The sequence below is a fragment of the Oryctolagus cuniculus genome, chromosome 19, assembly GCF_051225735.1.
Source record: "Oryctolagus cuniculus isolate XC-2025 breed Fujian yellow rabbit chromosome 19, ASM5122573v1, whole genome shotgun sequence".
In the NCBI taxonomy this organism is placed as follows: Eukaryota; Metazoa; Chordata; class Mammalia; order Lagomorpha; family Leporidae; genus Oryctolagus; species Oryctolagus cuniculus.
The window spans coordinates 23,706,291-23,730,916 of record NC_142885.1 but is presented as its reverse complement, the minus strand read 5'-3'; the positions used below and the strand labels follow the sequence as shown (position 1 = coordinate 23,730,916).

Sequence of the window (24,626 nt, the reverse complement as noted above, 5' to 3'; positions counted from 1 at the left end):
CACACATGTATGTAACTCCATCATTCTATACCCACTCTGTAAGCCAAGCACTAGAAGGAGAATGAGTAAAAAGCCTCAGAATGCGATTCATTTCTGAGGTGGACACCATTTATACTTTACCTGTGTGTTTGCAGTAAAGCTAGGGTACAGAGGAGCCTGAGGATAAGTTCACACATATACTCTCCTTCTGAGATCTCGTCATGTCTCACTGGCCACTGCTGTCTTGCTAGCCAGGCACCAGGATTCATTTCCAATCTATGGTGCCTCTGGAGGACACACAATGTGCAGGGCTGGTGTAGTGGGAAGACTTGCTTCCAAACAGCTGCTTGGCAATCTAGCTATGAGGGCACGAGGGACAGTGCTGTTACCTGCACAGAAACAGAAGAGAAACAGGGCAGGATCAGCACAATGTGTGTGATTCCTAAGAACTGAGACTGGGGATGGGTGGGATGTCAGAGATCCCGCTCCAATGCAGGATTCTGGTTAGATGAAGACTCATAACCTAGACCCTATAACTGTCACACTTTATATTTCCTCACATGAGTAACCACAGAGCAGCAGAGTTACCAAGTACACAAAGGAAAAATGCAGTGACCTATTCCTTCTCCTACTGTAACTGTTCATGGGACAGACCATGTACAGTCCAGAAAGGACTGCCAAACATTGGGGTCAAGTGTGTGATGGGATACAATACTGAACATAGGGAGAGCATCCTGTGGATAGGGTGTCAAAAAATAGAGGTGCATTTTCAACCCAGAACAGACAATTACTGTTAACTGACTTGCAGATGTAGCAAAATTCACCAAGCAAACAAGATGTTGTGGAGTAAGCAACTGACAAGGGGAAATGAAAACACACAGAAGAAAGGAGGAAGGTAACTTTGTAACTTAGGGGAGTCCAGGAGGACCCACAGAAATGAGCCAATAAGAAACCAGGGGAGGGACCTGTGTGCTGAGATATAAATCCTTGCTTTAACTGCTGGGGTATGCCTGTTCATCAGACACCTAATCTTGCATGACTGATCATAATGTCTTGCTTTCACTGCACATCCTGAGTGCAAGATCACCTCTTGAATGGACCAGTGAGGATTATTTCCCACAAGGGTTACTTACTTGTCTACAACTACTTGTCTTCTCCAGAAGCCAACCAGCCAAACTTTCCCTTTCCTCCTTGGGGTTGCAGAGGGGGAAACATGACATGAAGACCCCAGTTCCCCCACTGAAGAACTCTTTGCTGAGGCTGCAGAAGGTCCTATTTCAGAAAACTCAAGATCTGCATCCTATCCAATGTGAGTCATGAACTTCAAAATGTCATCACTCCAATACAAAGAATCACTGAATGCTGCCCTCAAGAGGGAGGGGGAGCTCTTCATTGAAAACCCTGATGCTTTCTTCCATCCTTCGAGTAGTAGAGTTTTCCTCTGACCCTACCATCTCGGTTTCTATGTAAAAATAATGCCAGTATAAGGGAGATAGTTAGGCTGGACCATAAATAGCAGGTCCTAGTGGTGTGGAACAGCATTTTACTGCAGAATACTTGTTGGTCATGGTACTTGATCACAGACACTCTTGTGTGAAATGAAGGCATTCCAAGCTGTGGCTTAACTGACTGCACAACAGCCACCCAGACAGCTTACATTTTAACCAAGAGTAGAGAAGGTTTCATGTTCATCAGCAACAATACTTAGCATTTCCATGTTTCAGTCTACACAGAGCACAAGCCTTCCCCAATGCAAAGTAATCAAGCAATGGACTTACTGTGTGGCGTTGGCTGTAGACACGTTGAGCTGCTCAGAGCAGGCACAGAGACTGAACTATGACTTTTGTTTAAGTTGGGTTTTGTCAATGAGGAAGTGGAAGATGAAAATGACAATGGAATGGACATATCGCATGAGAGGAATTGTAATGACAAATCACAAAATCTGCTGAGAAACTAACAGAAGTAAAAAGGATGACTGAAAAATAATGCTAAGTCACTGAATGAGAATTCTTTAGGGCATCAAAGAAAATGAATGGAACAGACTGGAGATATGAATGGGCCACTCACTCCAAATTAAATTTTCAGGGAGGGCGATTTATGTTCAAGTCTTTTGTAATAAAGACAGGGGAGAGAGGCATTACCAAATCTTGGTAATTTCACTTCCTAAGTATCTCTTTAATCCACCCATTGGCGTCTCTCAATACAAACCTGCTATATTGGAACATGTACAGAAATATCTGGTAGTTAACTACATCATTTTAATATACAGTTGCAATAATTTTACTTCACAATTACTTGTACAGGACGGTTTTTCTACAATGTAGGAAACAATACAATGTAAATATGTCCTGAAGAAGCAAGAGATCCCAAAAGGAGAAGAAATTGAAAAAAGCTTTGAGAACCTACTAAATGAAATAATTATTGGCAATTACACAGGTCTTTCATGAGACGTGGACATCCTGATAGAAGAAGCTCAAAGAATCCCAAGCTGACTCATTCAAAAGAAGATCTTACCCAAGGCATCTTGTAGTCAAACTGTCAAAAGTAAAGGATAAGAAGAGAATGCTAAAAACAGTAAGAGAACAGCAACAGTTACACATAAGGGAAAATCAATTAGATTAACTTCAGACCTCCCTGCAGACATCCCACAGGTAGGAACAGAGTGAGACGATATATTCAAGGTTATAAGGGAAAAAAACTACCAACCAAGATTATATCAGCCAAATTTTGTCCTTTAAAAGTGAAGGACAAAAATTGGTATTTTTCAGGTAAGCAAAAACTGAGAATCAGACCAGTCTTACAGGGAATTCTGCAGGAGGCCATACATTAGAAGTAAGCATCACGAAAGCACATGACACTGCCAACTTCAGGAAGTATAATCAGTATTCAGTATTATACAGAAGGAATAATCAGTATTCAATCCACCAAATGACAGGGTTAGCTCTCATCAGTCAGTAATAATTTTGAATGTAAACAGATTAAATTCTCTAGCCAACGACTTAGGTAGGCTGTCCCAAAAGGAGAAACACCATATATGCTCACTGAGCTGTGGTTACTAATAGGGCACCTAATAGGCAATCCAGATAAAAGATTTTAAGATGGCAGAATAGAGAGGGAGCTCATTGCTCTAGTCTAGAAGATAGTTTTAAGAGGGGAAAAAAGTGGAGATTGCAATCTCAAGAAAGGGAAAAAACTTCAGAGGACACTCCATGCAAAGTAGAGGACACTGGATCTGTGTGGAGGGTGTGGACACACAGAACTCAGTAACCAAGTGGCCAAGAGCATCAACACCAGCTTTGGAGAGTGAGCTGAGATCACTGAAGTAGCCCAAGCCACTGGCGATAAAGCTGAGGGAACAGCCTGGAATGAGTTTGGCTTGGAGCCCTGTGGGAGACAGTGTACCTGCCACCTAGAAGAAAAAAGGGGGGGCATATGTTTCTATCTCCCTGAGCCACCCTGCATCAGTATCCTGTAACTAGCTGAAGTATGGCAGGAACCATTTTGGACATACTTATCAGCTGTTCCAGCTTCTGTCCATGTACCCAGCAACCAGCTGAGATGAGACGCCTGAGTCTGGCTGGGAGAACTGACAGGGGTCTAGGCAGTTTTGACTGCGGGAGCCTTGTGTGCTGGGATTGTGAAAACACTGTGGCTGCATGGAAGGGTGCAGGGTGTGGCCGGGTCCCTGAGCAGTCATTCTGGGCTGCTCCACATGCTCAGGTTGCCCTGATTCTCTGGTGAGAGTCATTGCTGCAGGATCCAGGCTCACACTGCAAACTGCACTGATGCTTTGTGTGTTCTTGTGGCAGTGTGGACGAATACAACACTCACTGGGGCTAGAGCTCTGCAACTGGTCTCCTTGGAGCAGAGAAGGTGAGCATGAGAGTATGACAACAGAACTGATAAAACTCTCTCCTCTTACAAAAAAATAAGAGAGATTGGCCAGTGCCACGGCTCACTTGGTTAATCCTCCACCTGCAGCACCGGCACCGCAGGTTCTAGTCCCAGTTGGGGTGCCAGATTCTGTCCCGGTTGCTCCTCTTCCAGTCCAGCTCTCTGCTGTGGCCTGGGAAGGCAGTGGAGGATGGCCCAGGTCCTTGGGCCCTGCACCTTCATGGGACACCAGGAAGAAGCTCCTGGCTCCTCACTTTGGATCGGTGCAGTGCACCAGCCGTAGTGGCCATTTGGAGGGTGAACCAACAGAAAGGAAGACCTTCCTCTCTGTCTCTCTCTTATTGTCTAACTCTGCCTGTCCAAAAAAAAAAAAGAGATACCACCACCACCATGTTGATTGCAATACGGTTCACAGCAGCCACAAGGAATAAACATGGATTAAACCAAGATTTCCATCATCAGATGAATTACTAAGGAAAACATGGTATAGATTGACGATCAAATGTTATTCAGGACTTAAAAATAATGAAATTTTATCAAGTGGATCAAAATGGAGTTACTGGAGGACTTCATCTTAGAGAAATCAGCCAGAAAAAGAAAAATACCCACATGTATTACCTTACATGTGAAAGTTAACTTTTTGAAAAAAAAATCAAAACACAAAAAAAGAAATATAAATGTGAATGTGTATCACTACTGTCGCAAATATACTCCTATAAAACTTTGTTTGAAAACTGGACAAAACAATGGTTCAGAACAGAATACTGGATCTGGAATTATGGCATAGTAGGTTAAGCATCCATTGTAGTGCCGGCATCCCATATGGGCACCAGTTTAAGTCCAGCTGCTCCACTTCCAATCCTCTTCCTTGCTGATGGCCTGAGAAAGCAATGGAAGATGGCCCAAAGGCTTGGGCCCCTGCAACATAGCGGGAAAGATGGAAGAAACTCTTGGTTCCTGGCTTTGCACTGGGCCACCTCCAGACATTGTGGCCATCTGTGGAATGAACCCATATTTATGGAAGACCTCTAACTCTACGCCTCCCTCTCTCTGTAACAATACCTCTCAAGAAAACTAATGTTTTTTTTAAAAAAAATTAATTTCCTAAAATAAAAGATCATACTGCTCCAGTAGAACTTTATTCTTTGTACCTTTTTCCTATGAATATTATTGTTACCCTGAATATTACATGGATTATAATCATATCATGAAAAATAGATGAAAAGAGGAAAGGAAGGAGGGGAAAGGGGGAGAGCAGAAATCCTGGGTTTATTCTTAGAACTGTACCTACACAATGCATGAAATATGTTCTCTTTTCATTCATTTTAAAAATAATTGAAGGGGCAGGGGCTGTGTGGCAGTGTGTTAAAACCCAGGCTTGAAAGGTGGGCATCCCACATGGGCACAGGATCTAGACTCCACTGCTCCTCTTCTGATCTAGCTCTCTGCTATGGACTGGGAAAGCAGTAGAAAATAGCCCAAGTCCTTGGGCCCCTGCACCCATGTGGGAAACCTGGAAGAGGCTCCTCGTTCATAACTTGCGACTGGCTCATTTCTAGCCATGTGGCAATTTGGGAAATGAACCAGCAGAGTGAAGACTTCTCCCTCTATCTCTACACCTCTTTCAGTAATTTTGTCTTTTAAGTAAGTAAAAGTAAATTTTAAAATTTAAATTTTAAAAAGAAAAAAGAATGTTACGTTAGTATAGTTTTAATGATCTGTGATTAATTTAAATTTAGGGTGTATAAATAAAATGGTCATTTTTCCATTCAACTGATTATACTTGTTACTTATATTCCCTATAAACGAGGGTTTCTAATCTTTCCTTGTTTTTAGAAGATCTATTTTGTTTTTTACAAAGACATTGTTACATACAGAGAGTGAGAAAGAAGGAGAGATCTTCCATCTGCTGGTTCACATTTCCAGGTCCCCCATATGGGTGCAAAGTCACAAGTACTTGGGCTGCTCTCTCCTGCTTTGGTGAATTAGCATGGAGTTGGATCAGAAATGGAGTATAAACTGGTGCTGTGGCATCACGAGTAAGGGTGCCTTCTGCAGTGCCGGCATCCATATGGGTGCCGGCTTCAAGTCCCAGCTGGTCGACTTCTGATCCAGCTCTCTGCTATGGCCTGGGAAAGCAGTGGAAGATGGCCCAAGTCCTTGGGCCCCTACACCTGCACTAGAAGACCCTGAGGAAGCTCCTGGCTCCTGGCTTCGGATCAGTGCACCTCTGGCCATTTGGACCTTCCAGGGAGTTAACCAGTGGATTGAAACCTCTCACTCACTCTCTGCCTCTCTACAACACTGTCTTTCAAATAAATGAATACGTCTTGAAAAAAAAAAAAAGAAGTGGATTAAATGGGACTTGAATAAGCACCCATAGGGGGATGCCAAACATTGCCCCCACCCCCATTTTTTAGTATCTGAACTTCTTACTTGGTAAAGAATTTAGCTTTTTTTACTAAAATGCAAATATAGAAACTGTCCAAAATGGATGAAAGTAAGGAAGGGAGGAACAAATGGAGAAAGAAAGGAAGAGGTACACTGGGAGAGACAGCGTTGGAAGGAGAGCAGAAAGAAGGGAATGTTGATTCATAATTGTTCTATAGAACATATTGAAGAATTTTGTTAACCTAAAAAACAAATACATCTACTAGGATGTATTAATCTTTGATGGAGATTTACATAAAATAGGTAAGCACTCAAATTGCAGTAAAATTAAAAATGTAAAATGTGCATGTTCGCAAAATTCGGTACAAGGAAAACATGACTTATAAAAATGTAAGTTTGAAAATCTTTCTGTAGAAATAAACTATAAAGTGAGAGTATAAAACTATATAATTCTGCATAAGTGTTACTCAAAAATAACACTGCATTGAAAAGAAAAACCTAAGGAAGAATTTGCATTCCTAATAAATGTAACAGTGTGAAATAAGACAAGGTATAATGGCTCATAAAAGCAAATGGAAACATCAGAGATGGTATAAAAAAACACATGAGGAATAGGAAGTACTACAAAGTATACATTCCAACATAAGGGGAAGATATTTCAAGAACTCCTACCTGGTAAAGTCCTGCAGGACTCCAGTCATCCCCAGCCCCCAAACAGCAATTCTGCTCCATGAAAGCAGAAGCTTTCACACAGAGCTGCCTACAAGGATATGGAAAACATATACCACGACAAAGCTGTGCGCAGTTTATCAAAATGTCTTGAAAGACAACAAACTCTTTCTTTCCACAAACTTTTCAAAGTACCTCACATTGGCCCCTGCATTACATTAAATAACTAGAATAAATGCTGGCACATAACAGAAACATCTTTGAAAGACAAGAAATACACCTTTACCAAGAGAGAGTCCTCTGCCCAAATTCAGACTTCTATAAGCTGACCTCAAGCCTCAAATTTCAGTCCAGGCTTGATCAGGTTCTTGTCTTCCTAAGCACAACACCAATCCAGTTTTCTCCCAGATAATCCTCTCCCATCCCTGGTATTCCAGAGACCTTTGTCAAAGTTTCCTGATTGACCATGCACTCACACCACAGTCCCTAAGAAAGACCACACCACACCCATCACCATTTTCTTACCCTCACATTTCCTAAGGTTTTTGCCCAGATGCTGTCCCAGGTCTAACACTCGGAGACTCCACCAGTCCTACCAGTAGACCTACAAGCTCCTCCCTATTACAACTCTACTGAAAGTCACCGGACCTCCTCCATACACTCCTTCCATTTCCCTGTCTATATCACAGAGTGGCAATATACAGAAATTACCTGATTTCAGCTCCCAACTCCTTGCATGCCCCAGGTTCTTCCATGAAATCTAACCCTCCACTCACACCACACTAAATACCTCCATCCCGTCATTCTTAGGCCCGAAATCTAAAACCCAAACTTTTATTAACACGTCTCTCCAAACCAGACTTCTTGGGTTTTGTACTCTGACTCGACAGCACACACTTTTCCTCCAGATCTCCCTCCCATTTCCTGGATACCCAAGTCTTTCCCTATTACCATGTTCTTTGGCCCCTAATTCTCTACAGAGCCCTGGGGAACTCATTCCCCAACATCCTATCCACCCCTGTCTCCATGCTCTCCAAATCTACTGAAGCCCACCAGGCCCCTACATTTCTCCCCATGCCTGTGGGGCTGCCCCACATGACCCTCCTTGCCACGGGGTAAGGGCACATCACTGTCAGCCTGGGCCGCCCAACCCCAGGGAACGGGCTTTCCCTTCCCTTCCCCTTGTGCATCCAGACATGGCACTACTGGGGCAGCCACATCTACTCACCAGTTGCTCCTCTCCAGGATGAAGGCCCAGCTGGCATTGAGCAGGAAGCTGTGCAGTCTCTCCGGGAATGGGAGATTACTTGGCAGCTGAGCTTCAGCGTCCACTCTGGGTTAGTTTCACATCCAGATCTTCTGGGAGGGAGGAGGGGAGGCAGACATCGCTTCTCGGCTTCTTCATGGCTGAGCCGCTGCCCACCCCCACTGACTCCGAACCTGTGGATTTCGGGGGAGAACGCTGCTGGAAGTCACGGGATCCCGTCTCCTTTGAGGCAGCCCCTGGGCATCTCTGTCCTGTTAGCTTAAATACGCAAGTGCCAGCCAACTAACACCTCCCCCTTCCTCCCAGGAAACACAGTGTCAGTGGAGGAGGCCAAGCTACCTTGATGAATCAGGGGAAGCAGCCTTAGCTCTAAATGGCACTGTGGCCCTGTGCTTATCACAATCAGAAATGCTCCATGGACATCATCGATTCCCATCTAGCCCACCAGAATCTCAGGGCAGTATGGAGCTCTCTAGACCTCTGGGCTGACACCCAGACAGTCCCGTTGGTGTAGCGCTCTGACAAACTACCCGTGGTCAGGGTACTGAATGGAGGATACCTGCCCAGCATCCTTGGCCTAGTCGGTGGCCAGGGCTGCTGCCCGGAGTCAGACAAGCAGGCCTGGTGCTGTGTTACAGCACGTTAAAGCCATGGCATGCAGTGCTGTCTTTCCATGTCGGTGCCAGTGTGTGTTCTGGCTGCCCAACTTCCAATCCAGCTCCCTCCTAATGTGCCTGGGGAAGTGGTGGAGGATGTCCCAATTCCTTGGGCCCCTGCAGCCACATAGGAGACCCAGAAGAAGGTCCTGGATCCTGACTTCATATTGGCTCAGTTTGGCCATCACGGTCATTCCAGGAGTGTACTGGCAAATGGAAGACCTCTCTCACTCTCATACTCTCTCAATCTCGTTCACCTGCACTTGTTCTGTTTCTCTCTAATTCTTTTTTTATTTTATTGATTTTTTTTGACAGGCAGAGTTAGACAGTGAGAGGGAGAGACAGAGACAAAGGTTTTCCTTCTGTTGGTTCACCTCCCAAATGGCCACTATGGCAGTGCTACGCCAATCCAAAGCCAGGAGCCAGCTGCCACCTCCTGTTCTCCCATGCGGGTGCAGGTGCCCAAGCACTTGGGCCATCCTTCAATGCCCTCCTGGGCCACAGCAGAGAGCTGGACTGGAAGAGGAGCAGCTGGGAATAGAACCTGGTGCCCATATGGGATGCCGGCATTACAGGTGGAGGATTAGCCAAGTGAAACACATTGCCTGCTTTCTCTCGAATTCTTAGAAATAAATGAAATAAATGTTTTTATTAAAAAAACCCACATTATTATCTCATTAGATAGAGACATAACCTGAAAGATCCAATCCCATTCATGATAAAAAAAAAAAAAACTTCCACAAAGTAGGTATAAAAGGAATAGGCATCAAAATCTTAAAGGCTATGTATCACAGCTCAACAGCCAATGTCATGCTGGATGGGCAAAAAGTGAAAGCATTTTGGTCAAACATGTAACAACACAAGGATATCCCCTTTTAAAATTCTTACTGAATGCAGTACAGTAAATTTTCACAAGAGAAAGAAAGAAGAAAGAAATAAACAGCACCTAGATTATAAAAGAGAAAGTGAAATTCTAAAAGCTTACAGATGGCATGATATGGTACCAGAAAAAAACTAAAACAATCCACCAAAAACACTGCTAGAACTGGTGAAACAATTAAGTGAAGTTTCAGGTTATGAATAAACATAGTGTGTAAGCAGCAGTGTTTATACATTAATGATGAACTCACTGACAGAGCAATCAACAAGTATCCCAAGGACAATAACCACATAAATAAAAAGTTTAGGAAAAAATTTAACCAAAGAAGTCAAAGAGCTCTAAATGAAAATCACCATACACTGATGAACGAAATCACCAAGGACACAAAAGTGGAAAGATGTCTCTTTTGGTGGATTTGAAGAATCAGTATAATTAAAATCTCTACCTTGCCTAATGCTACCTAAAGATTCAATTAAATTTTCATCAAAACACCAATGACGTTTTTTACAGAATTATATACCACAAACCTATAATTCAAACAAAATCACAGAAGATGCAGAATAGATAAGGTGTTTCTGAGCAAAAAGTGAAACAAACTTAGCCTGGATACCTCACAACACCTGATTCAAAGCATTCTACAAATGACACTAAACAAAATATCATAGCACTTGCATAAAAAGTGACACACAGAGCAATGGAAAAGAACAAGGCAAGCTCCACTATTAATCAAAATATGTTCAATACCATATTTTTACAAAAGGTCTCAGACCATCCATTGGAGTTCTTCAACAAGTGGTGTTGCCAAAAATGGATGTATTTGTGTCGAAGATTGAAATTACATTCATAACTCCAACAAAATATGAAAATCAACTCAAAATGGATCAGAGACCTAAATCTATGACCCAGGACTGTGAAGCTTTTTGAAGGAAATACAAAGAAAGCTCCAAGACACTGGAATAGGGGATGACTCTTAGACAAGACCCTCAAAGCCCAGGCAGCTAAAGCAAAACCAAACAAATGGGATCAAATGAAATTAAAAGCTTTGCAAAGCAAAGAAAATCATCATAGAGTGAAGAGACATTCACAAGAATGACCAAAGGATACTTGTCAGCAACCTATATGAAAAGGGTTAATATCAGGAATACATCTGCAACTTAAAAAAAAAAACACCAATAAAAAACCCAACCAATCCAGTTATGAAGTAGCCAAAGGAGCTCAACAGACAGTTCCCCATCGATATACAGATGGCCAAGAAATACAGGAAAAATGTGCAACATCACAAGCTATCAGGGAGATGCAAATCCAACCCACAATGAGATACCAGCTCACACGTACATACTGGCTAAAACCCAATGGACGGAGAGTCACAATGAGGAGGAAGATGTGGGAAAAGGGAAAAACTTACCCATAGGTGGTAAAAATGTAAATTAGTGCAACTACTGTGGAAAACGGTATGGAGATTTCTTAAAAAACCAGACAGACTTGCCATACGATATGGAGCAATCCCTCTACTGGCTATAACCCAAAACACATGAACATATTGTATCAGAGAGATACGTACACCACAATATTTATTGCAGTATGCTTCACGGCAGCAAAAACAAGAAATTGACGAAGTCTTCTAACATCATCATTGAATGGGTAAGAATAATACTATACACACACACACACACACACAGAGTGAAACAACCTTACAAATCCCTCTTTCCACAAACTTTTTCAAGGACCCACATGATGCTCTCTGCATTACCTTAAGTAACTAGAACAAATGTGGGCACATCACAGACACTCCTTTGAAACCCAAGAAAAGCAAGTTTACCAAGAGAAAGTCCTCTGCTATAATTCTGACTTCTACAAACTGAATACAAGCCACAAACTTCATTCCCAGGCTAAGTCAGGTTCTCCATGTACCTAAGCCCCCTATCAACACTTATCTGATTTCAACTAAGATCTTCTCCATCTCTTGGTAGTGGGGACACTTTGGTCAAATTTCCTGATTAACTCAGCACCCATTCCCCAGTACCTTCTGAAAGGTCCCTCTGACTACCTCCTGATATCCTTTCCCTCACTTTAACTAAGGTTTCTCCCCAGGCCCTGTCCTGGATCTAACACTCTGATGCTCCACTAGTTCTTACAAGTAGATCTACCAGCTCCTCCCTATTACAACTCTCCTCAAAGTCACCTGCCTTCCTCCATGCAATCCTTCTCTTTTCCCTTTCTATCACTGGATGGTGACATACAGAAATAACCTGTTTTCAGCTCCCAAAACCTTGCATGAACCAGGTTCTTCCCATGGCATCTAACCCTCCACTCCCACTGCATGAAGTACTTGCAATCCCATCGTCCTTAGCCTGAAAATCTAAAACATCACAACTATTACCACGTCTCTCCAAAGCAGACTTCTTATCTTTTGTACTCTGAGTCAACACATGCAGTTTTCCTCCCAGGTCTCCCTCCCACTGCCTGGAGACCCAATCTTCCCTTCTTAACATGTTCTTTGGCCCCTAATTCTCTGCAGCGCCCGAGGGAATACATTCACCAACATCTTATTCACCTCTGTCTCTGTGGCCAACACTCTATTCTAGGAATGCTAGGCCCCCACATTTCTGTCTCCACATCTCTATAGGGCTTCCCCACTTGACCCTCCTTCCCAAGGCTTGGAAGTCCACCTTGCTCTCAGCCTTGCCAGCCCAATTCCAGGGAACAGAGGTCCCTTCCCTTCCCTTCTCTCCCCCTTGGCCCAAAGGCTGCCATCTACAGGACGCAGCCACATCTACTAACCAGTTGCTCCTGTCCAGGGCGAAGGCCCAGCCGGGTTTTACAAGGAAGATGAGCAGGATCCAGAAATGGAAGATTACCCAGAAGCTGAACTTCAGCGTCAACTCGGTGTCCAGTTTCATATCCATGAAAATGTCTACAATAAAAATTAATAAACATTAAAGAAATGGAAGAAGACACACAAAAATGGAAAAATCTGCCATGTTCATTCATTGGTAAAATCGACAAAATGAAAATTTCCATTCTACCATAAGCAATTTAGAGACACAATGGGATCCCAACCAAAGGACAAATAACATTTTGCCCAGATGGAAAGAAAACAATGCTAAAATTCATATGAAAACATAGAACATCTGAATACTGAAAGCAACCTTATACAACATTGACAAAACTCAAAGTGTCACAATAACAGATTGTAAGACACAGAACAGGGCAGTTACGATCAAAACAGCTTGGTATAGGCAAAAAAAAAAATGACATATGGAAAAATGGAACAGAAAAGAAACACCTGAAATAACGCACACATCTACAACTACTCTGTCTACAACTAGCTCTGATCTGAGCTAAAGATCAATCCCAGGTGCAAAGGACAGTTTCTTCAAAAAAGAGTCCTGAGAAAACTGGACCTCCACATTCAGAACGCTGAAAGAAGCCCGATACCTTACACCTTATACAAAAAGCAACTAAAAACACTTCAAGGAACAAAATCTAAAACTGAGTATCATCAAATTACTAGAGAACACTAGTCCACTATGGGTACAGGTTCACATCCGTGTGCTCCGTGGGGTGAAGGGAGGCTGACACCAGCGTCTCGGCTTCCTCACAGTTGAGCTCCCACCCACCCCCACTGCCTCCAAACCTGTGGATTTTGGGGGAGAACACCGCTGGGAAGCCCCGAATCCCGCATCCTTTGAGGCAGGCCCTGAGCATTTCACTGTCCATAAGCTCAAAAGCAGCAAATCCTTCCTGCACTCTCCAAGCCTCCCGTGCCACTGCCGCCAATAACACCGCCAGCCTACCACAACGCCACTCCCACAGACATCTACTTCTTCCCCAGGCCTACTGCGCAAGCGCCATCCAACTAACACCCGCCCCTTCCTCCCAGAATACACAGCGTCAGTAAAGAGGCCGCACTGCCTTGATTAACCAGGGGCAGCGACCTGAGCCCCAGCCTGACATGCCCACCCTGTGCTCACCATGACCAAATGCCCTCCAAGGGCATCATTGCTCCCAAACCAGCCCATCAGAAGCTCAGGGCAGTGTGGAGCTCTCTAGACCTCCAGGCTGACACCCAGACACTCCTGCATGGTGCAGCGCTTTGCCAAACTGCCCGTGGTCAGGGTACTGAACGGCAAATACAGCCCAGCATCCTTGCCCTTGTCTGTCCCGGGGCTGCTGCCAGGAGTCAGACAACCAAGTGTACGATGTGTTGCGCTCCGGACAGAGAGGTAGGGTGGGGACAATCACTGTGTACCTAAATTGCATTTATGAAATGCATGGAATTTGGATCTCTTAAATACAAAACATATCTTATGAGAACACCTGCACTGTCTTCACTTGGTCATTTCCTCGCCCCTCCCCTTATGTCACAATTGTAGGTGACTCAGTCGCTCATCACTGTGTCCCTGGGAACAGACTGCCTTGCTGGAAGTCCTAACTCAGAACTTTTCATCCCACACTTGCAGAATACACATTCTTCTCATCAGTCCCTGGAACTTTCTCTAGGACACAACATATGATAGGCCATAAAACAAGCTTAGTAAACTCAGTAACTGAAATCATTTCACCCATCTTCTATGACCAAAATTCAAGGAAATGGGAAATCAACTCAAGAAACTCCAGAACATATGCAAACACATGGAGACCGAACGACATGCTCCTGAATGAATGGTGGGTCGTAGGAGAAATCAAAATGGAAATCAAGAAATTTCTGGAAATGATTGAAGATAACAACAGCACAACACAGCAAAACGTATGGGACACAGCAAATACAATGTTAAGAGGACACTTTATAACAACTTGTGCCTACCACAAGATATTGGAAAGGCATCAAATAAATGAGCTTTTCAATGCATCACAAAACCTGGAAAACCAACATATCAAACTCCAAATTAGTAGGATGACAGAAATCATGGAAATTTGAGAAGAAATAAACAAAGTTGAAGCAAAAACATTACAAAAGATCACTGAAATGAAAATCTGATTAAAAAAATTTTTTTTACAAACTTGCTGAAAATCTCCAAAACAAACAAACAAACAAAAAAACAGGAATAAGACCCCAATGAGTAAAATCATAAACAAAAAACAAACTGTAATAACAGAAACCCAATAAATAAAAAAAAAACATCGGGAATTACTACAATGTACTGTTTGCCAATGAATTGGTCACTCAATAAGTCTGCCTTTCATTTAAATAAATATTAAAAACATATGATTATTTCAAATAGATGAAAACAGCTGGAAAAATGCAACATCGTTTCAGAAAGAAAACCTTAGGGAAACTGACTGTAGAAGAACATTCCTCCACACAATCAAGGCAATTTATGTCAAACCGACTGATAGCATCTTATGAATGGGGAAAAGTTGCAAGCATTCCCAACTACGATCTGGAATCAGACAAGGATGCACCCTCATTATTGCTATTCAAGATAGTTCTGGAAGTTTTAGACAGAGTCATTAGGCAAGAAAAAGAAATCAAATGGACACAAATTGGGAAGGAGGAAGTCAAAGTATCCCTCCTTCAGAATGACATGATTTTTTAAATGGGGGAACCAAGAAACTCCACTACGAGATTATTAGAACTCAGAGTTTGGAAAAGTGGCAGGATATAAAATCAACACACAAAAATCAACAGAATTTGTATACACACAATGTCATGGCTGAGAGTCTACTTCAAAAATCCATTCCATTCACAATAGCTACTAAAATTTAAATACCTTTGAGTAAAGGTAACCAAGGAGCTTGAAGATTTAAAAAGCAACTCCAATACTTTCCCAGCTATTTCAAAATATTGAGCTGGATGGAATAGGATTCAACTCTAACAAACACTTTTTGTGAGGCCAGAATTACTCTGACCACAAAAGATAGCTAAACACTGAATGTAAACAAAACTGCTGGCCTAGATCCTAAATGAAAAAGATGTAAACATTCTCAACAAAATTCTAGCCAAACAAAACCAAAATCACACGCAAAAGCTCATGTATAACCTTCAATTGGAATTCATCCCAAAAATGCCATGATGTTCCACATTTTCAAATTAATACACATGATAAATTATATCAAAATAATTGAAGAACAAAACCACATTGTCAGCCAGCACCGCGGCTCACTAGGCTAATCCTCCACCTGTGGCACTGGCACATCGGGTTCTAGTCCTGGTCGGGGCGCCGGATTCTGTCTCAGTTGCCCCTCTTCCAGGCCAGCTCTCTCCTATGGCCCAGGAGTGCAGTGGAGGATGGCCCAAGTACTTGGGCCCTGCACCCCCTGGGAGACCAGGAGAAGCACTTGGCTCCTGCCATTGGATCAGTGGGTGCGCCGGCCACAGCACGCCGGCCGTGGCGGTCATTGGAGGGTGAACCAACAGCAAAAGGAAGACCTTTCTCTCTCTCTCTCTCTCTCACTGTCCACTCTGCCTGTAAAAAAAAAAAAAACAACAGATTGTCAGGGCCAGCACTGTATTGCAGTGGGTTAAGGCCACAACACACAATGCCTCCATTCATATGTATGCCATTTCGCATCCAGGCTGCTCCTCTTCCAATCTAGCTCCCTTCTAATGTGCCTGGGAAAGTGGCAGAGGATGTCCCAATTAGTTGGGCCCTTTCAGCCACATGGGAGACTTGGAAGAAGGTTCTGGATCCTGACTTCATACTGGCTCAATCTGGCCATCGAGGTCATTTAGGGAATAAACTAGCAAATAGAAGACCCCTCTCCCTCTTTTCCTCCCTCCCTTTCTTTTGCTCTTGCTCTACCTCTATCAATCTATATCATTCTTGCAAACAAATGAAATAAATCTTTTGAAAAACCACATTATCATCTAATTAGATACAGAGATATCAATAGAATAAAAAAGGATTAAAAAACTACACAAAATAGATACAGAGGGAATACATATTGAAATCATAACAGCTATGTATGACATGCCAACAGCCAATGTCATGCTGGATGGGGAAAATTTGAAAGCATTTTTGTCAAACATGTAACAACACAAGGATATCCCTTTTTACCACTCTTTCTTAATGTAGTACTGTAAATTTTCACAAAAACAATGAGGGAGAAGAAAGAAAGAATCAGTAAATAGGTGTGAAAATTGAACATCAAATTCTAAGGGCTTGTTGGTGACATGATATTGTAACAGAAATACTAACACAATAAACCCAAAACACTGCTAGGACTGGTGAAACAATTAAGTGAAGTTACAGGTTACAAATAAACATACTGTAGAAACAGCAGTGTTTAATACATTAAAGATGTTTTAAAGCTCTATAATCAAAATTACCATATCTTGATAAAAGAAATCACCAAGAACAGAAATAATGAAATGATATTTCTTTTGATGGATTCGAAGAATGAGTATCATTAAAATGTCTACCTTGGCCGGCGCCACAGCTCAATAGGCTAATCCTCCGCCTGCGGAGCTGGCACACCGGGTTCTAGTCCCAGTCGGAGTGCCAGATTCTGTGGCGGTAGCTTCTCTTCCTGTCCAGCTCTCTGCTGTGGCCCGGGAGTGCAGTGGAGGATGGCCCAAGTCCTTGGGCCCTGCACCCGCATGGAGACCAGAAAAAGCACCTGGCTCCTGGCTTCGGATCAGCGTGGTGCACCGGTCACAGCATGCCGGCCGCACCGGCCATTGGGGGTTGAACCAACGGTAAAAGGAAGACCTTTCTCTCTCTGTCTCTCTCTCTCTCTCACTGTCCACTCTGCCTGTCAAAAAAAATGTCGACCTTACCTAACGCAATCTAAAAATTCAATTAAATTGTTATCAAAATATCAATAACATTCTTTGTGGAAAAAACAAAAACAAAAAAAAGCCTAAAATTCATACAAATCACAGAAGATCCAGAACAGCTCGGGGGTTCCTTACCAAAAAACAAAACAAAACAAAAGTACCTGGATGCCTCACAACACCTGATTCAAAGCATACTACAAATCAACACTAATTAAAACATCACAGCAGTGGCATAAAATGTGACACATTGACTAATGGAAATAAACAATGCAAGTCCCAAAATCAATACCAATATGTAGAGACATCTGATTTTTGATAAAAGGTCTCAGACCATTGACTGCTCTAAGGAAAATCTCCTCAAAAACTGGTGTTGGCAAAACTGCATTTATGTACGAGATTGAAATTAGATCCATTACTCACAGAAAAGAAAATCAACTCAAAGTGGATCAAGGACTTAAATGTAAGACCAGGGACTATGAAGCTTTTGGAAACAAATGTAGAGTAAGTACTACAAGACACTTAAGTACAGATTGACTCTTAGAAAAGACCTTCAGGGCAAAGCAACAAAATCGAAACTAATCAAATGGGATTATATGAAAGTCAACAGCTTATGGACAGCAGGAAATCATCAATAAAGAGTCCTCCAACAGAATGAGCAAAAATATCTGTGAGCTACCTACCTATCTGAAAAAGGATTAATGTCCAGAATACATCCGCAACTTAAAAAAAAATAAAATGAAACAATGAATCCAGATATGAAATGGCCAAAGGAGCTGAACAGAGTTCTCCAGAGAAATACAAATGGCCGCTGGTGCCGCGGCTCACTAGGCTAATCCTCCACCTGCGGCACCAGACACCAGGTTCTAGTCCTGGTCAGGGTGCCAGATTCTGTGGCAGTTGCTCCTCTTCCAGTCCAGCTCTCTGCTTTGGCCCGGGAGTGCAGTGGAGGATGGCCCAGGTCCTTGGGCCCTGCACCCGCATGGGAGACCAGGAGAAGCACTTGGCTCCTGGCATCGGATCAGCTCGGTGTGCCAACCACAGTGCACCGGCCACAGCAGCCATTGAGGGTGAACCAACGGCAAAGGAAACCTTTCTCCCTCTCTCTCTCTCTCTCACTGTCCACTCTGTCAAAAAAAATTTAAAAAAAATACAAATGGCCAACAATTCTATGAAAAAAATGCTCAACATCACAAGCCATCATGGAAATGCCATCCAAACCACAATGATATGAGCTAGCCCTTTCAAAATGGTTAAGCTCCAAAGGACAGAGTCACAATGATAAGGTGGAAGTGGGAAAAGGGGAACACTTACACACTGCTGTTAAATATGTAAATTAGTGCAGCTGCTATGGAAAACTGTAGGAAGACGACGCCCTGGGGGCTGGAGGAACCTGAGAGAATGGCCTTTGGGGCTGGTGCGCCTGAGGCACCTGAAGCACCTGTGGAAGGGGCAGGTGGAGAGGGGAGGGGAAGACAGGTGGGGGACAGGGGAGGGTAGCATGGTATGTGCAGGCTGAGCTGCAGACTCCCACTGGAAAGCAGGGCCTAGGGGAGAGCCTGGTCTCAATATAGGTCCATGGGGACCCCAGGTCTTCATTTATAAACCTGTCAGCCATGCCTAACTCCACCACTCAGCCTGCACCTCTATCTCTACAGCTCCCTTCTGGGTCCTGCTCAGAAGAGGGGCACCCTAACCCATCTCCCACAGAGCTGCAAGTGACAGGGTGAGTGGCAGATGCCACCATGGGGGCCAGAACTCCCTTCCCACATCCCCCAACAGGCAATCCCTGGAGACCACTAGGAGGTGGCTGGTCAGGTGCCCACCAGTGGGAGCTGCCACCCTGAAAACTAGAGCTAGACACAAAGCAGGCCTGGCTCGACACCTCCTCCTGTCAGTGGCCACCTGACCAGAGAGGCCCACACTGTTGCCCTCTCCTGTCCACTGAGCTGAACACAGGTTGGGAAGGTGAGGTGAGGGATCAGTGCTGGCTGTGGTGGGTGGAGTGGCATCATCATAGGCACTTGTTCTAGTCCTGGCTGCCCCGTGAACACACCTGGGAAGGCAGGGGTCAGAGGATGCAAAAGCCCCACCCCTAAACCACTCTTCAGGGAATGTGGCCATGGCTGAGCCATGGTGGCCACAAAAGCAACAGACAGCAGCCATGTGGAAGCCAACGGTAAGAGCAGCTTCAGACCCCATGTTAAGGACCCAGAATCACCTGAGAGGCCCTAGAGATGCCAGGGACCAAGGACACAGCATTACTGGTGCTGACGAGGTGCGAGGGGAGGTCCAGACGTGGACAGACCTGGGGCAGCCAGGAATCCCAAGTACCTGCACCACTCCACAGCCTCTCTCCCGGCTCACAAGCACCCAAGACAGGAGCTGGGAACAGCTGGGACTCAAGCTGGCACCCGAAGGCCATGCCAGTGTTGGCTGTAGGCCCAGCTCTGCCACCTCGCTGTCCCTGATTCCACCAAACATCAAGTGCCTGAGCTCCTAGAGCTCTGAAGGCGTCCCCAGTGCTGAAATGGTGGGGTTTTAGGGTTTTAAGATTTTTTTTATTTAAGATGCAGATTTGCAGAGAGAGAGAGAGAGAGATCTTCCACCTGCTGGTTCATTCCCCAAATGGCTACAGCAACAAGAGCTGGGACAGGATGAAGCCATTAACTATGTGCACACCACACACTTGCACAGTACACATACACATGTGAACCTACATGCACACAGAACACACACATACACACACACACTAACATCACCGTCACAGTCCACACAGGTGATCTTACTCCAGGAAGGGGGTGGCCTGCCTGCTGTGGTCCACAGGGAAAACAGAAGCAGTAACCGCACCCAGGAGCCACCAGGGTGGGCATAACTCTGACGCTGGGGCTCTGAGCAGAGTCCAGGGGCAGCAATGTGCTCTGCCCCTCCCCGCCTTCAGAACGTGGAGTCCTGGGGCCCTAAGGGGCAGCTGCGAGGACTGGGTTTCACATTGGTTTTTGTAGGAACGTGTGGAACCCCTTGGCACTGAGAACGTTCCTGGTCCCAGGTGGGTCTGGGCCAGGAGGAAGACTCCCTGACCAGGCCAGCTCTGACTCTTGCTCAGGACCTGCATGGCTGCTTCTCCTCCAGTGCAAGACACAAACACATCCAGAGAGAGGGAACAAGAGGCCAGGGCCAGCGCACTGAGGACAGGCCTCTGCCTGGGACCATGGCCTGGCCCTTCAGGGTCTCCGACACTCACCAGGATGAAAGCAGCCATGGGGTGTGGGTGGAGACTTAGGGTCCTGGGTTCTCCAGTGCCGGTACCAGCATGGCCCTGCGTCCTCTCCAAGGTGAGCATCACAAGGAGATTGGCGGGGGGAGGCAGCCCCTTAACCTGGGCCCTTTTGGACATCTGCAGTCACCTGTGTCCACGACAGGTGCTGGTGTCCTTTGTGCTTTGCTGGGTCCCTTCTCAGGGTGCATTTCTGAGTGGAGACCATGGACCCCCGAGCCCACTGCCCCCTCCTCAGCACCTCTCCACTAGGGCCAGCGACCCGCCTGCTGCTCAGGCTCACTGAGGGGGTCTGTCCCACACACCCCCCAGCCCATGCCAGTTGAAGCATGTGCAGGAAGGGCCTGTGGGCTGAAGTATGCATCCGTGCACAGCCCATTCAGAATTCACTTCTGGACTGTGTGTGTGCTGCATATGTGTGACTGCAGAGCTCAGAGCCAGGCTACAACTGGCTGCATGTAAAACAAACTCAGGAGCTCCAGAGGGGACAGTGTTCCAGAAGCCGCATTCAAAACTCCATAGGGAATAGGAGGGATCTGGGCTCCTCTTCCTTTAAGCGTACTTCAGGGCACCCACGCTCAGCAGCTGCCCCCAGTGTCCACCAGATCCTGAGGCCATCGCCTGTCCTCTGGCAGCTCCCAGCCTCTAGCGCCCAGCAGGTTCCTAAGGGTGGGGCCCACATGGCTGCAGGGTACATACCTATCAGCGAAGGAGCCCGTGATCTGAGGCCACAAATGCCAAACCAACCGTGAAACACTGTGGGCGAGGACAGGTTAGGGAGGCCCATGGCTACCTTAGCTGGCTCCTGGACACCAGTGACCACCTCTCTCCCTGCAGGGTTCTCACCCCCAACTCCACACCCCTGGACCCCCTCAGCCAAGGCTTCGACCAGTGTTCTTCATAGAAATGGTCCAGGCGGCTGTAGACACTTCACTGACCTTGCTGAGGATGGCCCACAGAAGTGCAAGTCCTGGGACGCGGGGTGGTTTCTTCCCACTTGAAAAGCTGGAAATGCGGCTAGGGGTATGGTGGCCCATGGTCTGCAGGAGGCCGGGGTCAGCAGGATCGTCGGGCCACACAGAGCCTGGCTCTGAGTCCCACAGCTTCGTCGAGGATGAGGCCCCGCCATGAAAAAACTCCCCCAGCAGAGAACGGGAACAAACATTCCTGGGGAGAAACCAGGTTTTGCAGGGGCCAGCCAGGCCAGGGCAGGTGGGGCAGGGATACAGAGGCTACAGGGGTTGGGGCACAGTGTCAGCTTCTGTGGCTTCTGTCTCCCTCTAACTGTGCCCCTTCCCCCACTGTGGTTGTGGAAGCTCCCCAGGAGGGCCTGGCCTCGCTGACAGATGCACCAGGGACCCCAGCAGCCCAGATCCTGGAAGGCAACTTCCCACACCACAACACAGTCCCAGTTGCTGACTCTGGAGGTTTCAACGGGTGGGTGTGGGTGGCAGAACCTGCTGTCCCTCTTGGCACTGGGTCCGTGTATATGAGCCCCTCACCCAAAGTCACTGAGGGGCAGAGACCTGGGTGGGACCCCTTGGGGTGGGGAGGGAGAAATGGTTCCAAGAGGGTGGGGGGGTGTGGCCTGGCAGCTGGAGGTACTCTAGTGGCCGGGCACGGTGACTCTTGGGTAGGTGCCTGTCCATGGGCAGTTTGCTCCACTGCCCACTGCTCCAATTGTTCTAGGCCCTTCCCTTGGCACTGGGCCAGTGTGGAGCCGAGGCCAGCGTTGATGTTCAATCTGCCTAGACTCTATAATTTGAAGATTTCATTTTCTAAGAATTTTTTCTTTATTTAAGAAGGAGGGAGCGAGAGCGCATGCTCCTCCTAGGTGTCTGAAGTTGCTGGAGCCCCAGGATGAAGCTGGAAACCAGAGTGGAGCCTGGATGGAAACCCCAGGTCTCATCCTGGTGCTCTCACTGCTGGGCCCAAAGATTGCCCAAGCAGTTTACACACACTGCATCATGGGTCTAATTAAATGCATCATGGGTCTACTCATGTGTATGAAAATAGGGAAGTAGAGTTTTGAATACCTTGGCAACTGAAACATCATACTGTCCTTAGCTAAGATCTTAGATAACATAAAAGAGTTGGGCAAGGTTCATCTGCCAGTGTCCTTGTCCCACTGTGGTATGTTCAATTTGTCATCGCTTTCTGGTGACTGTCAATTGAGGGTAAAGCCCACAGCACTGACCTCTTACCCAGCCTGAGGAAGACCTGCGAGCAGAGAAGGGGCAGCTCTGTTGTGATTGATTTGAAGGAATGCTGTACACTTACTCATCCCTGCTCTGGGGTTAGTTTAAAACTAGGTTCCATTGGTCATGAGCCCTGTAAGAGCCCGTCTACACCTGCCACCCCGTGATGGGCTGGGAAGTGGACCAATGTGGAGAGAGTGGCCAGTGCACAAGAGCCAGTGTGCTCCACATGTGGCTCACAGTCCCACTGAGGGCAATGACCTCACCTGCACAGAATGTTGGCACAGGCCAGACTTCTGTGATGTCATCCTCCGTGGCAGTTATTAGGCCTTGCTGCCAGCACAGTGGCACAGGGACAGGCGCCGAGGGCAGGGACAGAGCAGGGAGAGCAGGTCTGTGGGGAGAGGGCCTGGGGAGCAAGGGAGTGGTGGACATGGGTGAGGGAAGGGAGAAGGCAGGATGGGGGTATGGGCATGGGCAGGGTAATGGAGGATGGGGACAAACAGAGTGGTTCAGGGGTGGGCCAGGGTGGGCTGAGGGAGGGCGAGGGAGGGCGAGGGTGGGCCGAGGGTGGGCCGAGGGAGGGCGAGGGTGGGTGAGGGTGGGCCGAGGGAGGGCGAGGGTGGGCGAGGGTGGGCCGAGGGAGGGCGAGGGAGGGCGAGGGAGGGCGAGGGTGGGCCGAGGGAGGGCGAGGGTGGGCCGAGGGTGGGCGAGGGAGGGTGAGGGTGGGCCGAGGGTGGGCCGAGGGTGGGCGAGGGTGGGCCGAGGGAGGGCCGAGGGTGGGCCGAGGGAGGGCGAGGGAAGGCGAGGGTGGGCGAGGGTGGGCCGAGGGAGGGCGAGGGTGGGCGAGGGTGGGCCGAGGGAGGGCGAGGGTGGGCGAGGGTGGGCCGAGGGAGGGCGAGGGAGGGCGAGGGTGGGCGAGGGTGGACCGAGGGAGGGCCGAGGGTGGGCCGAGGGAGGGCGAGGGTGGGCCGAGGGTGGGCCGAGGGAGGGCGAGGGTGGGCGAGGGTGGGCCGAGGGAGGGCGAGGGTGGGCCGAGGGTGGGCCGAGGGAGGGCGAGGGTGGGCCGAGGGTGGGCCGAGGGAGGGCGAGGGTGGGCCGAGGGTGGGCCGAGGGAGGCTGAGCATGGGCTTCTTGTGGAATTGGGAGGGAGAAGGGGAACACGGGGTGATGGTGGTGGCAGGCATGGAATGGGGCACTGGATCCAGGACAATGGGGAGAGCAGTGGAAGAGGAGACTGGGGGGGCAATGCGGGGCTCTCTGTAGCATTCATGCTGCACCATGGGTACGTGGGGAGAGTGTTGGGTATTCCTCAACCCAACCTGGCCTTCCCTCCCTTGTGAAATGGCAAGGGTTTGAATCCCTGGAACCAGATCCAACTCATTGCCTGTGTTTATAAATAAAGGTTCCACATTGATCTGAAAACTACCATGTGGTGTGTAATTTTTCCACAAAGATTTATGCATTGGAAACAGAAATGAGCAAAAGAGGTGGTGACAGAGAGGTCTTCCTTCCTCTGGCTCACTTCCCACAGGACCCCAACAGTCAGGTAGGGGCCAGGATGGAGCCTGGAGCAGGGAACTCCTACTACTCTCCTAAATGGGTGGTAGGGCCAAAGTACTTGGGCCTGGATCTGCTGTATTCCTAGGCACACAAGCAGAAGACCGGATGGGAAGTGGAGCAGCTGAGACTTGA

General features: G+C 46.7%; 1 protein-coding gene across 4 annotated transcripts in view; it reads right to left on the bottom strand.

Annotated features, from left to right (window-relative positions):
* Positions 1–90: 90 nt before the first annotated feature.
* LOC127489004 (uncharacterized) overlaps positions 91–24,626 on the bottom strand; it is a 115,342-nt gene continuing 90,806 nt past the window's right edge. For 2 of the 4 annotated variants that reach the window (XR_016226101.1, XR_016226099.1), the window contains 4 exons: positions 21,672–21,900; positions 12,518–12,650; positions 8,162–8,373; positions 91–368 (listed from right to left, as the gene is read on the bottom strand). Coding sequence is in view for 1 of the 4 variants with exons in the window: in XM_070063863.2 (XP_069919964.2) it covers positions 339–368; positions 12,518–12,650; positions 21,672–21,900 (392 nt within the window). In the remaining 3 variants the exon portion in view is untranslated. Of the gene's footprint in view, positions 369–8,161; positions 8,374–12,517; positions 12,651–15,859; positions 16,129–21,671; positions 21,901–24,626 lie in introns of those variants that run through there. The other 2 variants (XR_016226102.1, XM_070063863.2) reach the window with 2 other exon arrangements.